The sequence below is a fragment of the Pelecanus crispus genome, chromosome 1 (genome assembly GCF_030463565.1).
Source record: "Pelecanus crispus isolate bPelCri1 chromosome 1, bPelCri1.pri, whole genome shotgun sequence".
Classification (NCBI taxonomy): Eukaryota; Metazoa; Chordata; class Aves; order Pelecaniformes; family Pelecanidae; genus Pelecanus; species Pelecanus crispus.
Window position 1 is genome coordinate 23,185,721 of NC_134643.1, and position 23,481 is coordinate 23,209,201.

General features: G+C 43.4%; 1 protein-coding gene across 2 annotated transcripts in view; it reads left to right on the forward strand.

The window, feature by feature from the left end:
- Window positions 1–3,968, forward strand: part of MOV10L1 (Mov10 like RNA helicase 1) — a 39,157-nt gene extending 35,189 nt beyond the window's left edge. For both annotated transcript variants that reach the window (XM_075719420.1, XM_075719430.1), the window contains exons 24-26: window positions 933–1,040; window positions 2,959–3,096; window positions 3,873–3,968. In XM_075719420.1, the coding sequence (XP_075575535.1) occupies window positions 933–1,040; window positions 2,959–3,096; window positions 3,873–3,968 (342 nt within the window). The remainder of the gene's footprint in view (window positions 1–932; window positions 1,041–2,958; window positions 3,097–3,872) is intronic.
- The last annotated feature ends 19,513 nt before the right edge of the window (window positions 3,969–23,481 follow it).

Sequence of the window (23,481 nt, forward strand, 5' to 3'; positions counted from 1 at the left end):
AGGTGTGTGGAAAAGACCAACCCCTTTTGAAGAAATCTCACTTGCAAATTAGAGCTCTGCCTGTACTGATCCTACTGGTCAGGTGTATGCACCTGCCCATGTTTATAGTTACTATTTATTTTTCAAATACTTATATATAGTATTGTTGTGACTGAACCTCTTACTCCCTAAAACATTTCACATTATTTAATATGATCATGTCCTTCATCTGCCTGTGATACAAGATACATAATAGCGATGTCCGCTTCAAGAAAGTCACCTTGTATTGCAGGAACGCTGATTAGAAAGTAGTTATTGACTGTAATCCTTAGCTTAGCCAGGCATGATTTTTTTGTTAAATTTCTTGGAGCACTTAAGGTATAGTCTCCAAGCAGCTTTTAGCAGACGGTAACATACTGATCCTGCACATACCAGCATTCGAATGCGTCAGACTCCTTGTTCTCTTTCTCTTTTTGGGAGGGTACTTAAGGTCACATCTCACCACTGTCTTTCACTCTGCATGATGCAGCTGGCAAGCAAAGGTGGACTCTCTGCAGTCTTCTTGAGGGGCTGGGGGAAGCTGCTTGCCCTACCACATCTGTGGTAAGCATGGGTTTAGATATAATGCACCCTGGAAGAAGAAAGTTTATGGGTTTAAGTTATTCTTCTCATTACAATCTGAGTTATTAAAAATCTGTTGAATTCTGTTTAGATGATGGTAGTGAGTACTTCACCTTCTAAGCTGTGTAATAAGTGTGATACTTCTCAGGAAAAGTTACTGTTTTAAAATAAAACCTTACTAGTGGATGATGGCTAAGCTTGGTGTAGGCATTCCCTGTGACATCTCTGAGTTAAATCACATACTTGTATATGTAGTATGTTTTCAGTTTTGAAGTTGTCCATTCTCAAATGTAAAAATAAATTCCTTGAAACACTTTTTTTTTTTTTGGTAGGTGGAAAAAATTAGATTTCTTCTGAGAAGTATTGATTTGGCAGATATTACAGTTGGCACGGTAGAAGAGTTTCAAGGGCGGGAGTACATGGTTATCATCCTATCAACAGTATGTATATTTGTTGTGGTCCTGGGGAGAGTTTTTGTATGTGTCTAATTCTGTTATGTTTCCTTTTTGATATAGGGCTTTTACAAGTAAAAAACAGAAATTTAAAAGCTATAGTTTTGTCACTGTCACAGTATTTGAAAACAGAGCGTACTTTTAAGTGCATGAAACAGTACAGCATCTGTGCTTTTGAGGTAAACCTTAAACCTATGTAGATACTCATGCTGAATTTATTTTAGTTTCAAGTGGATACTTTCTTTTAAGGGTGCATAGGGAGAATGGAAACTGGATGCATTATAAATATTAGAGAGACAACTGTGTAAATCACGGTATGAAAAAGTAATTGCTATTTGACTTCTAAAAGCTGATGTAGGTTCTTACATTCTTTTTCACCTTCAGTTTGAGAATCATCACTTAATGGTATACAGCTGATGACTTCCCAGACACCAGTGCTGACTGTGCCTAGAATCCTTTATCACAATTCATTTATTTTGTATTGGTAGGACAGCACTTGATAGTCTTTCGTGATCATCTTGATGGTACACTTTAAGTGCTGCACTGGTTGTATTATATGGATGTTGGTAAAGGTCTTTTCTAGGTGCTAGCTTTTTGAATCTGAAGCTATCAAATGCCTTGAAGAAAGGGTCCAGGGAAAGAAAAGTAATCCATGCTATGTTTCTAGTTCAGCAGTACACTAGCCACAGGCCATCATTTTAACAGTACATCGCCTCCCTGATTCAGAGTTATAGCTGTATTTCTACAGTGTGGAATTCAGTTCAGAATACAAAAAAAGTCTGTGTATGCTTGCTTTTTTCCAAATGGTAATGTGGTTTTGGTGCAGTAAGTCTCTAAGTAAAGCAGAAGATTTAAGTGTTTGCAACGTGGAGTTCCTGAGGTGTTTGTGACCCGGGATCCCGCAGGGCTGTTCAAGAATGTACAGTACCGGCAGAGCATGTGTAAGTCTGAGTAATAGCATATAAGGCAAACTGATCAAAGGAGGAAGTATAGACCCGGAACGTGTAGCTGAAGACATGACTAGTACTGGACTACTTTTAACAGGAGTACATAGGATTTCCAGAAGAGAGGAGGATAAAACACCTATGTAAACAACCAAAGCACTGGAAAGCGGGGTGGTAGGTGGGGGTGGAGGAACAGTTCTTTTCTGGGGGTACTTTTGTGGCTTGGGGGAAGAGTTTGTGGGATTTTCTTGCTTGGGTTTTTTTTTTTCCTGAGGGCAGTGGTACTACACTTACTTTCTTTGTTCTGCATCATACCATAGCTTTTCAGTCCAGCATTGTATTTCTCTTCAAGTAGTTCTTGGTATGCACTATGCTCCTATTTATAAGAACTCATTATTTTAGGTCATGAAAATTTCGTTTTATCAAAGATGGGTTCAAATATAGATGAAATAGAGGTGAAAATTTAATGAGCAATAGTTATAGCACACTAGTTGGTCTGGCCGTTTTTTCTAAGCTAAGTCAAAGCGCACTGATGAGACTACTGAAGAAGGCTTGCAGAAAGACACACTGTGAATTGTCATTCAATTGTAGGAATTAGAATCCCAGCAGCTCAAGCATTTCTTCTACTGAAAAGATAAAATCACTGTTTTTTAAGAAGCAGTTTTGGTATCTTGTGTTTCAAATTACAGTGGATAGTCCTGATGCTAAAATAAAACTAGTACAGCGTTCTCTTGAAATTGCTGAAGTTGCATTAGCCTGTTAGAGAACAGACCTTCTGTGGGAAAGCCAATGGTGGGAAATAGCTAGCTAGCTGAAATTTGCATTGTGAAGCTAACTTGTGCATTGCTGATGCTGAGCTGTGGATTGCTGCAGTAAGCAAATACTATGTTAAAGTTACACTGTGGCTAGGTAAGTTGCTTTCTGATTATTCTATTTCTGAAATTATCTATAATTAATTTTAGGTGCGATCTCATGAAGGCTTATTTGATGATGACAAATACTGTTTGGGCTTTCTCTCTAACCCAAAGAAATTTAATGTAGCAGTTACTAGAGCAAAAGCTTTGCTGATTGTCGTGGGAAATCCTCATGTTCTTGTGAAAGTAAGTTTTGGTTTTATATCTTTGAATTGCATGTGGTATTTGCCACAGTAAATAAATGATTGGGGGGAGTCAGTCTGATGTGAGGGAACATTGCATTATGTTAACAATTGCTATGCTATCCTCGGTCTGCATGTGGGAATATCTGAACTCCATAGGTTCCTGTAAGTATGGATAGTTCAGGCACCCACAGAGTAGACTTCCAAGCACAGAGGAGAGTGTAATGCTGATCTGTGCATATGGGCTCCTACCTCCTTTTTCCCTCTGGAAGAGGTCAGAACCTCAATGCTGACATTCTTCAGCAGCCTGCAAGTCAAGTAAGCATGTTCTGAATAACCTTATGCAAGTAGATTCTTCACAAAATGCAGTTGCTTCACTTTTTAAATGGAGGATGGTAGAAGTGATTGTTCCCAATTAATGTAACAGCCCGCGAGGGAGGCGGTCTCCTTTTGAACCCATACATGGTCCTTCCATAGAAATAAGGTGAGCTTTTCTTAATGTGTGATGTTATGTCTGACTTTCCAGAGAAGGAGGAAAGCAGTATTCCAGAAATGGTCTGAATAGGAAGTTTAGTCTTGCCACACCTACATGTAGCAAATGTAACTTATAGCAGCTATAGGTATCTTCCTTCCAGTTACACCGTGCTTGCATCTTTGTAGAGTTCTGGTTTTAGAAAAGGTCCTATTATATCTCCTGCATTAATGTGCTGTGTTAATTTGTTGGAAAATTCACTTCATGGAGCAGCATGATTTAAATGAAACATTAATCTTCTCTTGCAGGATCCCTGTTTTTGTGCACTGTTAGAATACAGTTTAATGAATAGAGTTTATGTAGGTTGTGACCTGCCTTTGGAGCTGGAATGCCTGCAGAAGTGAGTGTCTGGTCTTCACTTTAACCTTGCTAGATATGGATCAGTTTACAATATTTTTAAGGCTAGTATCGTTTGAAAGATTGATAAATACAACAACCTGTGATACCATAGTAGGTTTCGATTTTGCATTCTTAAGTACTGTAAACATAATAACATGTAATGTAACCATATTTTCTCCCACCCCATAAGAAGAGTCCAAGCATTAAATATTAAATAAGAGCTGTTGTTGACTTTGGTATTTTATGTATCCCCAAATGATGCATTATGTATTTGATGACCAGAAGGATTGGGGGGTGGGAGGTGCAGGGGAAATGTTTAAGGTGACTTTAGTGTAATTAAAGAAATTTGCTTGAAGAATGGTTTAAACATATATCCCTTTTAGTAACATGTAACATTGTTAAATGGGTTGTACCTACTAGATGAAACTTCTTTTTTTTTTTTTTTAAATCAAAATTGTTGTTCATGAAAAGGTAAGCAAAATTTTTATCTTATTCCCTTTAATTGACAGGTGTGACTAGTTTTTCAGTGTTCAAGATGCATTCAGTCTTCATCTGTTTTGAAACTAAGAATACTTAACAGAAATTCAGTCCTGAGCAAATCCAGCATCTTTTGTCTTCAGGGAAGGCACATGGTCTGAAATGGTTGGAAGCTTCTCCAAACAAGATTTTTAATACTTTTTTTTTTTTAAGCAGCTAAAAAGTTGACATTTAATAGTGTAAAATAGCAGCGGCAACTTATTTACTTTTCTGTTTAAAATGTGTATGATTTTATGCCTCTGCAGGAATGGTATGCCTGAATCCTCCAAACTTCAGAAGAAAAATACTGTTTAACTGTTACATCAGCTTTTCCTTATTCTATAATTTTTTTCAGCTTCTCAATTTTCTCAGACTTTTGTAGTGCCTTCTAAAACTGGACTGTCCCAAGAACATATATGCGTCTTGTAATTTTGTTATGGAAGTGTTACAGTAATATATCCATGATGTGAACTGGAATGATACATTAATATCTCCACTTGACTGATGTTGAGTATCTTAAGCCAAGCATGCTTAAAAACCCTACTTCTGGTTTTTAAGGTCTTTGTATATACAGTTGAGATCATTGGTTTTCCACTGCAGTCTAGCTATCTGCTTTTGTGTATGTCAGAACAATGCCTCAAACGGTGGGTTAAAAAAGAAGAAAAAAGAAAATTAAAACCATGTTTTGTGTTTTTACAAATACACTGTAAAATAAAGTATCTTGTTTAATTTTGACAAAATTAAAAATAACTGGGTTAGCAGTATTTCTGCTGTCAGCCTCATTGGGTACTGTGCTGTCCCCTTAAACAGTGTTTTTCTCTTTTTCTTATCCTCGGTGATTAAGTCTTGCCACATAACACTTTCAGAATAGTTGGAAAACTACCCACTGTGTTTAGGAACTGCCACTAAAAGAAGATGGCTTTCTGTAACAGACAGAAGTATTTTGGATAGGATTGTGGCCTACAGAGAAAACAAATGGAGGGGAAGAAAAGGTAGCAAGCTTTTGTTTGCTTGTTTGCAGTCCACTCATATCATTTCCATTCCTGGTATGCACTGTACTTCTTTCCTCTGACATGCATAATATATAGGTACTGCAACTTAGAAGATGGCAAACATCAAAGCCAGATACTACGTAAGGGTACACTGTACCCTAACGCATAGCGTGGAGAGCCCAGAACCACAGTGGGTGAGCGTATCCCGCCCGAGTCACGGCTGCATTTGAGCAGCACTCCAGCCTGTTGGGCATGGTATTACGCTGCTTAAGTTGCTTTCACTCATGACAGGCCAGAATAGATGGTTTGTGTTGCTGCAGTATGATGCTGAAAATACCAGCATGGATGATGCAATGCCAATAGTCTACATCAAACTCAGGAAGTTTTTAAACTAAGCATCTGTCCCAGTTGTTGCCTGTTGAAAGACCTCTTGCTTCAGGACTGCGTTATGGCAGTTACGGCAGTCCCCGAGGCGAAGGGCGCAGGAGCGGCTGCTCGGGCCGGGGCACCCTTGCTGAGGCGTCAAAAAGCGCAGGGCGAGAGCGGGCAGCCCAGCCCCCGCCTCGAGCAGGAAAGGGCGAGCTGCTGACGTGCGGCAGCTCTGACGGCAGTTTAAAAACCTCCCACCTGTAAAAGCCGCCCCAGGGAGCACGAGCGACCAGGAGCGCGGCAACCAGGACGGGCAAACAGGGCGTGGGGCGTCAGTTTGTGCGGTAGTTCGCACAAGGAGGGCGCGTGGGGAGGGCCGAGTAACCCTGCTCCCAGTTCCAAAGGGACACTCAGGCAGTGGTCACCATCCGCCCAGGAGAACACCTGGCAGCTGTGGTCACCACCTGCCCAAAAGCCACTGCCAGAAGGAATGCGGAGACCCAGCCGGAGCTCCCGCACAAACACGCAGCCGTCCGGGTCGCCGGCTGCAGGGAGTGCCTGAGCCTGTCGCTTGTGCCGCAGGGCAGCGGAGATGGCAAATGTCTTCGGTGTGAGCAGGGAGATGATCTGCTCAGCCTGGTGGCAGAGCTGAAGGAGGAGGTGGAAAGGCTGAGGAGCATCAGGGAGTGCGAGAGGGAGACGGACTGGTGGAGTCGCACCCTGCCGTCCCTGGGGCCAGGGCAGCAGGCGGAGGCCCCACAGGGAGCGGAGGATCCCCTGCCCTTGTGCCGGCAAGCAGAAGGAGGGGATCCAAGAGATGGGGGGGAATGGAAACAGGTCCCTGCCTGGGGAGGCAGGTGAATCCCCTCCCGGCCTCCCTCCCCTCCCCAGCTGCCCCTACACAACAGATACGGGGCTCTGGGAGCTGAGGGCCAGGCAAGTGGGGAGGGAGGCGAAGGCGAAGGTCCAGCCAGGGGGTGCCGAGGGCCAGTCAGTCACCCCCACGGATTACGACTGCCCCTGTTAAGAAAAAAAGGAGGGTAATTGTGGTGGGGGATTCCCTCCTGCGGGGAACTGAGGGCCCGATCTGCCGCCCGGACCCATCCCACAGGGAAGTCTGCTACCTCCCTGGGGCCCGGGTTAGGGACATTACTAGGAAACTCCCCGACCTTGTGAGGCCCTCTGATTATTGCCCATTGCTGGTTGCACAGGTGGGCAGTGATGAGATTACAGAGAGAAGTCCTAAAGCAATGAAGAGGGACTTCAGGGCACTGGGGAGATTGGTCGCAGGATCGGGAGCGCCCGTAGTGTTTTCCTCAATCCCGTCAGTGGCAGCTAGGAGTGCTGAAAGGAACAGGAAAACTCACCTGATTAACAGGTGGCTCAGAGGCTGGTGCCGTCGGTGGAACTTTGGGGTTTTCGATCACATGGGCTGTCTCCAAAGGGGAAAAGGATTCTCGCCCATGAGTTGGCGGGACTCATTGAGAGGGCTTTAAACTAGGTTTGAAGGGGGAAGGGGAAGGGGATATAAACGGGCCCGCTAGTGAGGAGCCCAGGGGCAGCATGGCAACGCTGGGGGTGAAATCGATAGCCCGGCTCAAGTGCATCTACACCAATGCACGTAGCATGGGCAACAAGCAGGAGGAGCTGGAAGCCCTTGTGCAGGAGGATGGCTATGACATAGTCGCCATCACAGAAACGTGGTGGGACGACTCTCATGACCGGAGTGCTGCACTGGAGGGCTATAAGCTCTTCAGAAGGGATAGGCATGGAAGGAGACCTGGTGGGGTGGCTCTGTATGTTAGGGAGTGTTTTGACTGCATAGAGCTCAACAGGGGTGATGACAAGGTCAAGTGCTTATGGGTAAGGATGAGGGGGAAGGCCAGCAAGGCAGACGTCCTGTTGGGAGTCTGCTATAGACCACCCAACCAGGATGTAGAGGTAGATGAGGTGTTCTATAAGCAGCTGGCAGAAGTCTCGCAATCGCTAGCCCTTGTTCTCGTGGGGGACTTCAACTTGTCGGACATCTGCTGGAAATACCACACAGCAGAGAGGCAGCAGTCTCAAAAGTTCCTAGAGCATGTGGGGGATAACTTTCTGACGCAGCTGGTAAGCGAGCCTACCAGGGGAGGTGCCTCACTTGACCTGCTGTTTACCAACAGAGAAGGGCTTGCGGGAAATGTCGAGGTCGGAGGCTGTCTCGGGCTTAGCGACCACGACATGATAAAGTTCTCGATTCTGGGCGATGCCAAGCGGAGGGGCAGCAAAACTGTTACCGTGGACTTCCGGAGGGCAGACTTTGGCCTCTTCAGGACCCTGGTTGGGAAAGTCCCTTGGGAGGCAGTCCTGAAAGGCAAAGGGGTCCAGGAAGGCTGGGCCTTCCTCAAGAAGGAAGTCTTAAGGGCACAGGAGCGGGCTGTCCCCGCGTGCCGTAAGACCAACCGGCAGGGAAAACGACTGGCCTGGCTGAATAGGGGACTCAGGGAAAAAAGGAGAGTCTACCGCCTTTGGAAGAAGGGACGGGCAACTCAGGAGGAGTACAGGGACCTTGTTAGGTCCTGCAGGGAGGAAATTAGAAAGGCAAAAGCCCAGCTAGAACTCAATCTGGCCAATGCTGTGAAAGATAATAAAAAATGCTTTTACAAGTACATTAGCAATAAAAGAAGAGCCAAGGAGGATCTCCATCCGTTGCTGGATGTGGGGGGGGAACATTGTCACCGAGGACAAGGAAAAGGCTGAAGTACTTAACGCCTTCTTTGCCTCTGTGTTTAACAGCCAGACTGGTCATCCCCAGGGTACTCAGCCCCCTGAGCTAGAAGATAGGGATGGGGAGCAGAATGGAGCCCTCATAGTCCAGGAGGAAGTAGTTAATGACCTGCTATGCCACCTGGATGCTCACAAGTCTATGGGGCCAGATGGGATCCACCCGAGAGTACTGAGGGAGCTGGCAGAGGAGCTCGCCAAGCCACTCCCCATCATCTATCAGCAGTCCTGGTTAACAGGGGAGGTCCCTGATGACTGGAGGCTTGTCAATGTGACGCCCATCTACAAGAAGGGCCGGAAGGAGGACCCGGGGAACTACAGGTCTGTCAGCCTGACCTCAGTGCCAGGGAAGATTATGGAGAGGTTCATCTTGAGTGAGCTCAGCAGGCAAGTGCAGATCAACCAGGGGATCAGGCCCAGCCAGCATGGGTTCATGAAAGGCAGGTCCTGCTTGACCAACCTGATCTCCTTCTATGACCTGGTGACCCGCCTGGTAGATGATGGAAAGGCCGTGGATGTCATTTACCTGGACTTTAGCAAAGCTTTTGACACCGTCTCCCACAATACTCTCCTTGGGAAGCTGGCAGCTCATGGCTTGGATGGGCGTAGTCTTCACTGGGTAAAAAACTGGCTGGGTGGCCGAGCCCAGAGAGTTGTGGTAAATGGAGTTAAGTCCAGTTGGCAGCCGGTCACGAGCGGTGTTCCACAGGGCTCTGTTTTGGGACCAGCCTTGTTTAATATCTTTATCGATGATCTGGATGAGGGGATTGAGTGCACCCTCAGTAAGTTTGCAGACGACACCAAACTGGGTGGGAGTGTCGATCTGCTGGAGGGTAGGATGGCCCTGCAGAGGGACCTGGACAGGCTGGACCGATGGGCCGTGGCCAACTGTATGAGGTTTAACAAGGCCAAGTGCCGGGTCCTGCACTTGGGTCACAACAACCCCATGCAATGCTACAGGCTTGGGGAAGAGTGGCTGGAAAGCTGCCTGGCCGAAAAGGACCTGGGGGTGTTGGTAGACAGCCAGCTGAACATGAGCCATCAGTGTGCCCAGGTGGCCAAGAAGGCCAACAGCATCCTGGCTTGTATCAGGAATAGTGTGGCCAGCAGGAGCAGGGAGGTGATTGTCCCCCTGTACTCGGCGCTGGTGAGGCCGCACCTGGAATACTGTGTCCAGTTTTGGGCCCCTCACTACAAGAAAGACATTGAGGTGCTGGAGCGTGTTCAGAGGCGGGCAACGAAGCTGGTGAAGGGTCTGGAGCACAGGTCTTATGAGGAGCGGCTGAGGGAACTGGGGTTGTTTAGTCTGGAGAAGAGGAGGCTGAGGGGAGACCTTATCACTCCCTACAACTACCTGAAAGGAGGTTGTAGTGAGGTGGGTGTTGGTCTCTTCTCCTAAGTAGTTAGCGATAGGACGAGAGGAAATGGGCTTAAGCTGCGCCAGGGGAGGTTTAGCTTGGAAATTAGGAAAAATTTCTTTACGGAAAGGGTGGTCAAGAATTGGAACAGGCTGCCCAGAGAGGTGGTGGAGTCACCATCCCTGGAAGTGTTCAAAAAACGGGTAGATGTGGCACTTCGGGATATGGTTTAGTCTAGTCTACCCTTGATTGGCTTAGAGTAGACTTGGTAGTGTAGGTTAATGGTTGGACTGGATGATCTTAAAGGTCTTTTCCAACCTAAATGATTCTATGATTCTATGACATACCACATCTCACAAAACGCTGTTTAGACCTGCCGCTGCTTAGACTTACTGCCAACCGTGCCCTTTGTCAGTGTGCTCATGCTCTCTTCAGAGAACAGTGAAGAGATCGTAATGGAGATGGATGATGCTTAGTTTATGGCAAGGTATAATCCAGAACTTCTGATGAGTATTTCTATGACCTTTGCATAGCAAAGTAGCAGAGGATTGATTATATTGTGATACCTAATAGCGGCAAGTTAATAATCTTTTAACTGTAATAGTTTGCATGTTGACATCAGTTTCTACAAAGATAAAAAACTACTTGATTTATTTTTGAGTATTGTGTTTTTATTACTCGGCGGAAGTCAAATGATAAATGCCTGTTATCATACATGGTGTTTATTTTTCTGGAAGGGTTCTTAGTTTAAAGGGCAAGTACACATTTTTGAGGGAAGAAAAAAAAGATTTTTGCTCCAACAACTACATTTTGCCAGTGGAGAAACTCTTATACTTTTTTCATTGATCACTATTCTTACCGTAACTCATATCATCAACAACTAAAGTGTGGAAACCTTTTCCCCAAGTTGCTAAGAATGGCCTCTGCCAGTCTTAAAAAGTGCTTCCAGAGAAGTGTTTATGCCTCATTAAGATGGCTGCACAGCTTAAGCAAGCTTGCGCTGTCTTTCTGTTGAAGAATGGGAAGACGGGGGATTTCTGTTTGTTGTGGTTTAACCCCAGTTGGCAACTAAGCACCACACAACTGCTTGCTCACCTGCCCGCCCCGGTGGGATGGGGGAGACAATCAGGAAGAAAAAAAAAAAAAAGTAAAACCTATGGGTTGAGATCAAGGCAGTTTAATAGGACAGCAGAGGAGCAGAAAATAATAATAAAATAATATAAAAAACAAGTGATGCACAATGCAATTGCTCACCACCCACTGACCGATGCCCAGCCAGTCCCCAAGCAGCGACTGCTGCCCCCCGGCCATACTGAGCATGACGCCATATGGTATGGAATAGCCCTTTGGTCAGTTTGGATCAACTATTCTGGCTGTGCCCCCTCCCAGCTTCTTGTGCACCTGGCAGAGCATGGGAAGCTGAAAAGTCCTTGACTAGCATAAGCAGTACTTAGCAACAACTAAAACATCAGTGTGTTATCAGCATTCTTCTCCCACTAGATCCAAAACACAGCACTACCCCAGCTACTAGGAAGAAAATTAACTCTATCCCAGCCAAAACCAGGACACTGTTCCTGCTTCTGTTATTATGCATTTAAAGCTACATTTTTTTTCTAACCCTTTCACCTCATCCTGCGTACTGCTGCTTATTAATGACTGAGAAGCTGTACTGTGTGATATAAAACAACTTTGTTTTCCTCCTTCTCTTGCAATGTTTCTCATCTCTTTCTGCCTACTCAGCTGCTACTGAAAACCTTGTTTGAAGAGAGACCTACCCATTGGAGTTGTACAGGATTAAACAGTGTTTGCAACTTCAGAACACTTTCTTCTGCCAGCTTGATGTGCAGGCAGAGCTGGTTGTTCCAGAGGTGTTAGCTTCAATATTCTAGTCATCTCACGAAGACATACGGCCTGATGAGCTGGAATGAGGAAAAGGGGAGAAAACAGTTTGAGTTCTCACTATTGGCTTAAATCATCTTTCATTTACTGTGACAAAAATTTACATAAATTTCTTTTGGGATATGCAAAAAAAAGAGGATCAGCTACTGCATGCAAAAGTAGCAATGACAGAGTCAGTTTAGAGTCAGTCTTTTTCAGAGACAGTCAAACTAAGTCTTACTTTGCATGAAAACCACGTTCCAGTTATTCATTCTGTTTACAGGAACAGTCTTTTCCAAAAAAAAGAAAAAAAAATCAACTCTTTGTCATAGAATCATAGAATCGTTTAGGTTGGAAAAGACCTTTAAGATCATCCAGTCCAACCATTAACCTAGCATTACCAAGTCCACTCTAAACCAATCAAGGGTAGACTAGACTAAACCATGTCCCGAAGTGCCACATCTACCCGTTTTTTGAATACTTCCAGGGATGGGGACTCCACCACCTCTGTGGGCAGCCTGTTCCAATTCTTGACCACCTTTTCCGTAAAGAAATTTCTCCTAATTTCCAAGCTAAACCTCCCCTGGCGCAGCTTAAGCCCATTTCCTCTCATCCTATCGCTAACTACATGGGAGAAGAGACCAACACCCACCTCACTACAACCTCCTTTCATGACTGTTCCTGATTTATTAATCCCTTCCCTTACTAAGAAAAGCCAGAGTGAGGGCTTCCACCACGTCTTGAGGAGCATCAGAGGTACATCAAGTCAGAGAACACAGAAACGCTGTTACAAATTTCTCTCTTTCCCTGCTTCCCTCCAAATATTGTATTAGACATTGCAGGCTTAAGAAAAGCAAGAGACTGAGAAAGAGGTAGTCTGTAAAGCAGACAATTCCTGAACCATTTAACGTAAGCAGTTAAGAGCTGAAATTTTAAAAATACCTGCACAAGACCAGTCAAGCTATTGGAAAACCCCAGGGGTTTTCTTGCCAGAATCAAAGCATGCCGTGCTCAGCTGCGCACTGAACAGGTTCTCAGTGTTTTCTCAGTGTGTTTCAAACAGTAGCGAAGGTCTCAGAAGTACCTTCTGCGTTGTGGTGGTCTCAGCCGTACGGCAGTCCCAACAGCTGAATTGTGTGCCCTGGCCGCAAGAGTTCCCTCAATGGATGGTCTTTGCTTCTTGAAAGAAGTACCTTAACTTGTAGGTGGCTGCATTTAGATCACAAGTAAAAAGTATGCACTCCTAATACTATTTTAGAATATGAAGGCTTTATTAGAGTGGCAATCCCTCATATTGCTTATTATAGCTTATCGCTCTCTACAACTACCTGAAAGGAGGTTGTAGCGAGGTGGGTGTTGGTCTCTTCTCCCAAGTAGTTAGCGATAGGATGAGAGGAAATGGGCTTAAGCTGCACCAGGGGAGGTTTAGGTTGGAAATTAGGAAAAATTTCTTCATGGAAAGGGTGGTCAAGCATTGGAACAGGCTGCCCAGAGAGGTGGTGGAGACCCCATCCCTGGAAGTGTTCAAAAAACAGGTAGACGTGGCACTTCGGGACATGGTTTAGTCTAGTCTACCCTTGATTGGTTTAGTGTGGACTTGGTAGTGTAGGTTAATGGTTGGACTGGATGATCTTAAAGGTCTTTTCCAACCTAAATGATTCTATGATTCTATAGTCTTCCACTGATTATTTCTACCATTAAATTCCCCTTAAATTGCTGTTGTTCGTCTGTCCACACTGGTGCAGCATAGGTCAGGTCACACTAAAGCAGTGATTGATTCAGGAGCTGCTGGGCAAGTATTTTTATACGTTTCATTTGTTACTTCTGCTAGTTCCACATTTTTTTCATAACAGCTGTTTAAGTGCGCTTTATCTAATAAAAGTTACATCCCTACCAACTGCATAGCAACGTGTTGAAGATCAAACTGTGGGCCTCTGACATGAGCCTAATTATTCAAGTCATACCAGCTCAGCAGTCTGAGACACTGGCGTGGCTGGATGCTGCCCAGCGCCACGCTGCTGAGGCTTCACAGCTACCCTGTGTGTATTTTTCCAGATAATGGGGGAGGTGGGAGCATTGTTAATTCTTTGTATCCTTCATCCTCCTGAAAAATGGTCAGTCTACACCTGAAGGGAAAAAAAAAAAAAAGAAAAATGGTCTGCTTGTTACAACCTGCATTCAACACCTGGTGTGATCGTGTTTTTTCCAAAGGGCCCGGTAGCCCAGTAAGGACCTTAGATCAATGGGGCAAGAAATAGAATTCAGAGTGTGCAGGCAACTGCACCCACTATATACTGTCTTCTGCAACCTTGATTTGACGATGTTAGGAAAGTTTAATACTCCTTTAAATAAAACAGCTTCAAGGTGTCAAGGAGTATAGTGCTGCACATTTTGGAGCTCAGATACCAGAATAACGAGTATTCTAAATAAGAAACAGACTCTTTTAAAAAGCAATATTGTTTTTTGCAGCTAACAAAAGAAAACACCAGCATTCATTCACAGATTCAGAAACAATTCATTTGTCTCAGTTTTAGCAGGCTGGCTAAAATTTACATACTCTGATTATTTAAACAATTGGTGCTTTTTTTTTTTTTTTTTTAAAATAGTAATGGTAAGGAAAATGCAATACGCCCCTAAGCTGTGGGGAAGGGTGTTCTTCCAGCACATGGTGAAGAGTGGGAGAGTAAAATAATCCTTTTAAACTGCTTGAATTTCTTTACAGCTTTAAGCATTGTTATGCCTTGGTATCTTTAAAGATATTTCAGTACCGGCTTCTTGAGAATTGCTCTACAAGAGCAAAAGGAAACCCTTCCCCTGCGGTGTCTCACAGACGTACAGCAAGTGAGGAGGTGATGTGCTGCAGAAGGACAGAAGTCAAACTGCAAACCGTGGAATGAAGAGCTGTATGTAAACAGAGGACAAAGTGCTGTTGAAATGTTAAATTTGGAAAGGCTTGGAATTTGTCCAAATGGCACAAATGAATAGTTCTAGTCTAGCACTAATAGTTCTTTTAAGGAGTACTAATGTTAAGGAAGAAAAACTTAGTAGCCAGAAGAGACTATAGGTAATGAAAGAATGGAGTCAACAAAGGGAAAATGGGGAAACAATTTTTAGTTAGGGAAAAAAGCGTACACACACAAAACCAAACAAAAAGCCCTGCAAGAATTAGGTGCTTTTCTAACCTTTCTCTTCAATGCTCTTCATATACAACTTCTCTTCCTCTTGCCTAACTGGAAGGTGCGGAGGACGTGGAAGTACTGGAACTGAACAAAAGGAACAGAAGATCCCTCTCCGTCATCTGGTGTGTGCACGGCTGGCAGTGTAAATGCCCGAGAGCTGTGTTTCGTCTAGATTGTCTAGGCTTCCTCTGTAGCTGATGGAGAGAAATGACTCTGGAAGGCGATTTACTTCATCCTAAAATGTGTCTAGAAGATGCCAATGAATCCCTGAAGGTACCTGTCCCTCTCCGCTGACTGGAGAGGGAGCCTAGAAACAGAGAAGCCAAGTTCTGGATAACTGAAGCGAGGTGAGGGGAAGCCAGTTCCCAAGCAGCAACTGCTGCCCCCCAGTTTCCATACTGAGCATGACATCATATGGTATGGAATGGCCCTTTGGCCAGTTTGGGTCAGCTGTCCTGGCTGTGCCCCCTCCCAGTTTCTTGTGCACCTGGCAGAGCATGGGAAGCTGAAAAGTCCTTGACTAGCATGAGCAGTACTCAGCAACAACTAAACCATCAGTGTGTTATCAACATTCTTCTCCTACTAAATCCAAAACACAGCACTGTGCCTGCTACTAGGAAGAAAATTAACTCTATCCCAGCCGAAACCAGGACAGCATCCACCCCTTATTCTACACCATCTACATCATGCACAGGCCCTCCCCTTTCCAATGTGTTCCAATTAATCACCACCGCTTTCCCTATCTTGATATATATACACATGGGGCTAAAACACGACACAGGCCATCCGGGGCAGTGCGGAGCAGCACCCGTGCAAATCCCCGGCAGTGGGGTGGGTGGAGGGGAGAAGCAGCAAAATGTGCGTATTGTCAGCTCTTGGCAATTTGCTGAAAATATTTTTTGGGAAGTCAAGGGCCTGGTGGTGGTTTCCATTCTGTTGCTAACAGCCGTGGCCGGGGGCAATGAAGAGGACAAGAGAATGAGGACAGAAGGGTAGTGAAAATTTCCCTTTTGGCTTCTCTTAAATTAATGAGCGAACAGCACAGATGGGATAAGTGAGGCAGAAGAAGAAATCCAGCATGAACGTTCCCTGTAGAGTGCTTAAAATGAAGACATTCTTTGTATGGAACAGGACAGCGACCAAAAGGCATTTTCACCTCTATCATTTCTGGTTTGGGGGGAGCTCTCTGAAGACTGTTCAGCTCTTGCTATAGAAAAGGACAGTGACAGTAATTACCAGCCCTGTAACCCTCCAGGTGTGTACTTCCATCCTTGAAATAGCATGCTGGTCTCCATCGGCGCCCTGCCGCTGCCACCGGCCCCGCAGCCTGCGCTGGAAGGGGCAGGGGCTGGCGTGGGCAGTGCCAGTCAAGTTCAGCGCGTGCTGTGCTGCCGTCATGCCGGCAGCTGATGCACTTCATTTGTCCTGTCCAAATTTCCGTAGTCTTGAGGCTTAAGACTTGACGTTTGTCAGAGGTGGCAATTTTTAACTTCAGACCCAGGGAACTGCTAATAATAGGCTAATAGTGTAACTTTCTCAGGCTGTTCATTAGTGTTACTTAACCTACCACCTATTTTTAAAAGCAACTTGTTTGCCAGTCTTCAGTCAGATTTCTTCATCCAGTATAATACTATCAAGCTTTTATTTTAAGCGTGTTGTACTAGGTACCGCTAACTAGGCACTAAGTCATCGCAAATACATTCCAGGTGAATGTTACCATCTCATTTGCACTGAAAATGGTAACTGTAATATTGCCCCTTTGTACTTCAGCACGTCCTGAAATTAAGTTTTAAAAATGATTGTGTGCTAATAAGCATATGTGGCCTTTATGGTAGTGCCCTGTACGTGAACCTCATTTGTGGGTGGAGTCATTGCTACCACCACAGAAAAATCTAGCAAGAGAAAATTTAAAGAACAGATTTTTTTTAAAAAAGTGACTCATGGCAGAAGTACACATGGAAAGAAACAGATTACAAAAAAAGCAGAATTAATTTTTACATAATTTATTGATAGTAGAAATAAAAATAATTTTTATTATTATAAACAATAATATTGTTATTGTTTATTTACAAATAAACCATTACAAGCAGATTAATGCTGTCATTTGTAAATTGCTATGTAATCTTTATCCAGATTGAACTGCAGATCTGCCTGGAATTGAAGTTAACAAGATTTGGTCTGGACTCAAAAGCCAATCTTTATTGTCCTGCTGCCTGCTTGTAGAGATATCCTGAAATAAAGTAAGTTAACATTGCTTCCTCAGTGTGAGAAGCAGCGTTAACAGTTGAAGATAGCTTTCCCTTCTGGTTTTCATTCTTACGTCCTAGCGTTTGCATGACGCTGTGTACAGCCAGGCAAGAGCAGAGTCGTAACATACTAAGGAAGGACTAACACTTAATGAACAAGCATCGGCCTTGCATACACCGTACCTGAAGACATGGTAGTGAACAGTCTGGTGACACTGGTTGGAAGTGCATGTTATTGTGGTCTCAAATATGTTCCTTTTATAAATGATGTTTCGGACATTTTAAGAGTAAATTATTCAAAGAACCAGCTGGAAATCAATTCTTACCTCACACAGTAGGTATATTTTAAAAAATCTCTTGAAGACAAGGAAGTGCTTTAAAAGTACATTCTCTCTTTTCTTCTGTTAGTCCCCAGTGCATCAAGCTCATCGTTATTTCCTACAAAGTAAAATTATGTTTGAGATCCTGGAGCAATTGTGTCCAAAAATGTCTATTTTGGTAATTCTTAGTGCTCCTACTGTGAAAGGAATTTGCCATTTCCAGGCTTTTATAATGGGAGTTTTTGCATTGGACTTGTGGCTGGAAACGAGTAGCAAGCCATATGTTGTAATCCACACACCTGAGGTAGCAGGTATCTGTATTCAGACAAAATTCCAAATAAAATTTGGAAGTCTTTGGCTGAATGACAAAACAACTCCTCAAGGGATTATCTGATGTAATCTGAAGACAGGGCCTAGACACAAAGAAGTAAATTTGCTCATGTGAGCAATGCCGTTGAAATTCAGGCATTTTCCTAGACAGTGCTGAGCACTCCATGCCTGAAGAAATATGCAATTTGAGCTTGTGAGTAACCTCATGGACTTCTTGAACATGCTTTGAAAAGCAAAGGGAAACTAGATTTATTTATTTCAAGAGTCTCAACTTTTCCCACATCTCCTTTTTGTGCAGTAGGTTATGGATTTATGGAGAAAGCCCCACTGTGTTTGAGGAAGACATTGATCGGTGTCCTGAGTGTCTGAATATAAATGCAGACAACTAATGGTGTTAAAAGTGTGAACAAACCCACAACTTCCATGTAGTAAGACCTGTGGGGCTGTCGGTTTATTTAACTCATTTTAATAAGATTGGGACCTGTAGAACTGGTTAAAAACATGAGAAATGGAATCATCCCAGGTTCCAGTTAAAGGTTATCTGAAATACTAACTTTTAAAAAATACGTGTGTACTGTTTGCGTCTGGAAGGTCAAGTTCTTACTGAGCATTTTTGATGCTTTGAAAAACAACTGATTTACGTAGTGCAGATAACGTTTTGTATAAGGACATCATCCTCTCTCCACTGACTGCAAAAGAAGGAATCCCATTAAAAGCTCGGCAGGTAATATAATTTTAGAAAAAAAAAAATCAGGAAGTGCTCTGTCTTTACATCAGTGTGTATTTGCATGCATTGGGGCTGAAAAACCTTTAAATGATGACCTTCAGTCAGGTACTCGTCAAATCTCTCCCCTTTTAACAGAATATTACAGATTTAATGAGAATTTTTGAACAGCTGCCTGCCTATTTTGTGGTAGATGTATGCAGTGTAATAATCCATTAACACCTGAGTGCTTCCATTAGCACAGATAGAACAAGACAGGTACCTCAGCAATTCTTCCACCTCACCAACATCATCTGCATCAGCGGTGCCTGGGGAGGTATTTACCTCCCTCTCCCTAGCAAAGTAAGAAATTACCGCATGCCCTCTGCAGTGCCTCAAACTGATCAAATCTATTGCATTTAAAGAAACTGCGTAGCCTGATTTAACTCCCGCTGCCAGCAGTTTCATGCCATATATTTCAGACTTTGGTAGAGTTACTCCTGCTTTCCATTGGGTGATGCAGAGCAAGGTTTACACAGGCACCTTGTTTCTTTCTTCAGAAAATAGTCAGGTTTTTGCAGGTTTAATCAGGATAACTGTTAAAGATTGTTGCCACTATGACATTCCTTTAATAATTTTTTCCAGTTTCATTTCTTTTATTGATCAAAAATGTGCATTCAGAGAAGAATATGCATTATGATCTAATATTGCAAAGACTAATTTTCCTTTTGTGGCTTTAGGATCATGATGAGCAACTACAGCCCACAGACACTAACCTGAATGCCCAAAGGGCAGCATCAGATTTTCTGCAGATATTACCTGTCTTGCTTGACTTGACTGTTTTTTACTTGACTTTTTCTTCTAATGTGAAAAAGTCATTATATACTAATTTAATTCTGTTCCAGCAGAAGCTTTATTGAATAACCTAAGCCTATAAGCTTTTTCCGTCAAATATCTATGCTGTTGCTATTGTCATATATCTAGCAGCTTGTGAATCAGCATGGAAGTTACTCATATGATGTAATTTTCTGTATCAAAAAGTTAACGAGTACGTATTTAATATCATAAATGCCTTCAAAAAGTCTATTACATCAAGTAATTATTTCAGAGTTTATCGACCAAGTTTGTAATTTTGTCCAAATGTATTTGATACAGTTTTCTTCAGATGTGGATTTCTGGGTTCCTGGCGTAACACCTGGTCTTCTCTTTGGCTTCTCAGCAAAAGACATCAGTTACAAGAAGCTGCATTACAGCACTGTGCAGAGCTGGAAAGCCTTCAGTTCCTGCCAGCTGCAAATATTACATGACCTGACGTTAGTGGGGTTAGGAAGAAGCCACATCCATTCCATGGCCTTCACAGTGGGGCAGTGTCTGCCCTTACCTTGGATTGGCGTTCGTTATGATACTGTACACAGCATGTTCTCTACAATTTCTCCTCCAGGCAGACTACATGGCCTGTAGTTCCCCATGTCATGGCACTCACCCATTTTAATTATGGATAAAACCGTAGGTTTTTTCCAGACTAAACAGAACTTCAGGGTTCAAGCAGTTAAGTTCAGAATTACTCATATTATTTTTTAAGTAACTCCTTAATAAACTGTCTGCAGATTAACTGGTTCGTTTCATTTGGTGGGTTTTTTTCACATGACTACTTATTTTTTAACAAGCTCTAGTAGATAATGATGGAGTATAAAGTATCTCCCCCTTACTGCAATATATTAATTTTATCTTCCTGCTACTTTCCAAGGAAAATGCTAATTTAGTGTAACTCCATTTTCTGCATCATGACTGACAGCCTTACCTTCCCTGCCCACTATCTGATCTGTTTGGCTGTGAGGGTTTCATCTGTTCCCAGTTTACATAAGGAACTTCACCACTTGTCTTTATCCCCACAAACAAAAGGGGGTTGATCAATGACTTTACCTTACAGCTTTAGGCATACTCTAACTTTACTGGTAAGGTCTTATGCCGAAATCAGTATTTTATAATATAAATTCAGTATAACGGGAAATTATTCAACCATTGATATTCTCTATTCAGAGGCAAGTAGCTCAGTACAGTCAAATTAATATTGGAGACCCCCATGTTCTTACACCTGGATTACAGCAGCGCCCAGCAAGAGCTCAGCCAGACTGGAGCCCGCTTGTGCTAAACAATGTACAAATGCAGACCGTTTGCAAACACGTGTGCTGCGGCTTAGCCTTACTAATGTGAATATTTCCACTTTTTCTAATATGGCTGACTGTGTAGGACAACAAAATTAAGTGTCAGGGTTTACAGAACCAGGGACACAACCAGCAGCACGTGCAGGTTTGCCAAAACTAACAGAACAGCACATGAATTAAAAAACGTTTTGCCTGAAGCTACATCAGTTACATTTGTAGGATTACAAGAAAAACCCGTTCTGTTGATAGATGAGAATCTAGCTCTTCAGTAGACATGTTGCATGTAATCTTACCCTAATAACTCTTCAGGGTGACATCACTTACAAAGCAAAATGTTTGCAGCCAGGAATGGAGGGACATGATTTGCAGCAGCTATACAGCACTTAACGCCGCAGTAGCTCTCAAAGGCATATTTTCTTTCTAGGTTTGGGCATCTTTCCAGATGTAACAGAGACGTGAAATGCTACCTGTGTAACATAAGGTTATAGAACAGGTTTAGCTTGGAAGGCACCTCTGGAGATCATCCTGTCCATCCCCCCTGCTCTGAGCCCATCCAACAGGGTCAGGTTGCTCAGGGCCATGTACGGCTGGGTGTTTAATAGCTCCAAGGATGGAGAGTGCACAGCTCCTCTGGGCAACGTTTTCTAGTGTTTGACCACCAATACAGTATTTTTTTTCCTACACCTAATTAGAATTTCTGTTGTTCAAACTTGTGTCCTCTCCTTCTCATAGGAAGGTGAAGAGAAACATGTTTCATCAATAATCTTCTGAAATGAGAGAAATAAAATAAAGCCAAATAAAAAAATTGAATTTGTCCAAACTGTCTGAAGCAAGCAGAAATTCCTTACAACACATCTGGGAGGATCTGTTTGCAATTTTGTCCTTTACTGGAGGACTGATAGTTACTATCTCTGGAACGAGACAGAATTAGTATTACTTTAAGGCTTTATCAGTTTAGTTTGCCTTGTGATAATTTTAGGCATCAAATTTGCTTGCACATCATTTGAACATTAAGTCAATAGAACTACTCAGAGGATGTAAATTACAGAAAGTATATTTATCATTCAGGGTTTGAACTGTAGTTTTACTTAGTTCAAGGGCACAAGAGGCTAGAGGATACTCCAGATAGATAGCCCAAAAATCTAGATAACACAGATGCAGAGAGCAAGAACGACAGAGTCACGCTAATGACCCTGCATGGCATTGCCCAGCCCTACGGATTCCTGGGGAACTAGTTCCGGTTCCTCCTCAGCCCAGGCAGGTTTCTTGCCTTTGTCCCACACTACACCTGAGCTACTAAGCCCTGTGGAGAGCTGGGACAAGGCTACTGGATGGACTAGAAGGACTTCACCGTTTGTCACTTGCTTTTAAGCGTCGGGCAGTTTGTTTGGAGCAATGGTTCAGACCCAGCTGCTGCCATCCTGAAGAAAAGACTTTTGGACACGTGCAGATCAGATTTGCAGCTGGGGACACTGTGAGTTTGCAAGTGCAAATGCTATGCTGTAGTGCACAGACAGCCTGCTAGCACATAGGAAACCTGACTTGTTCAGGACATACAAGACTGGGCAGGTAACAGGTGTAGAAGCTGTGAGGAGTCTCATCTGTGCCCGATTTCATGCACTTCCATCAGGGAAATGACAGGAACGCAGCAGTCCTACCGCAGGGTGCAATGCAGATGCTGCCTACTGCTGCTGGACTCAAGCTGGTTCTGACAGGAGCAAAAACATGTTTTCACTGTGCTACATAAGGTAGTATCGATGGCACCGATATTGATCATTGTTGTTGAGAACTGACTCTATTTCTCACATATATTTGGATTCTAAATTTTTTCAGAAATGCTGCAAGAATTTTTCCCCTCTCAGCTCTTTACTTCAGTCACTTCTAAATCTCTGAGCTGAAACTAAGCCAAAATATTCATGTATAGGCTACAGTCAAAACTCATTCAAAGGGGAAAGGATGATTATGAGTTCTTGAATAGTAAAACCAGATGATTTTTCTATTTTAACTCATTGTCTTTGTTGATGTATTATTATTAAAAACAGCTTTATTATTAACTAGGCAAAGCACTGGTTTTATTCAGAGTTTTTGTCGAATCTTGTTGTTCCAGAAATTTATGTTTTGGCATCCACAAGAAAATATGCCCACATCTGGAAATAAAGGCCAGGAAATCTCCATTTGTACATGCCCATTTGCAAATGTTAGACAGCAAAAGCCACTGAAGATCGTATTGTGGTTCTGCATTACCTTTTCTGTGGTATTTTCTTCTAACAATGAAGAATGTCACCAGCTGAAGTCTTCTGGACACTAAGTCCTTCCAGTATCTGGTTCAGTTTACACTGGAACGTCTCTTGAGGATAGGCCGATGCCCAGATTCACAGCCAGCAGCATCTGCCAAAAGATGTGACAAAGGCTGCCTGACCCCCCATAACTCAATAACAAAAAATAATTGACCTATGAGGCAGGTAGGTAGGAGTGAGGTAGGAAGTGCCCACACGTCTGCACATGTGGATGCCAAGCTTGAGACATGTAAACTCCCTTCGCTCCCACACATGCTGTCTTGCCTAACAGGCTCCAATCAACGGTTATCGGTGCTCATGCTGTGCCTAGCAGTCTTATGGCAGTTGGTAGGGGCAAATCCACCCTCTCCATGGGAATGCAGAGCTGTTCCCAGGGGGACACTTCCCTGTGGTGCATTGTGA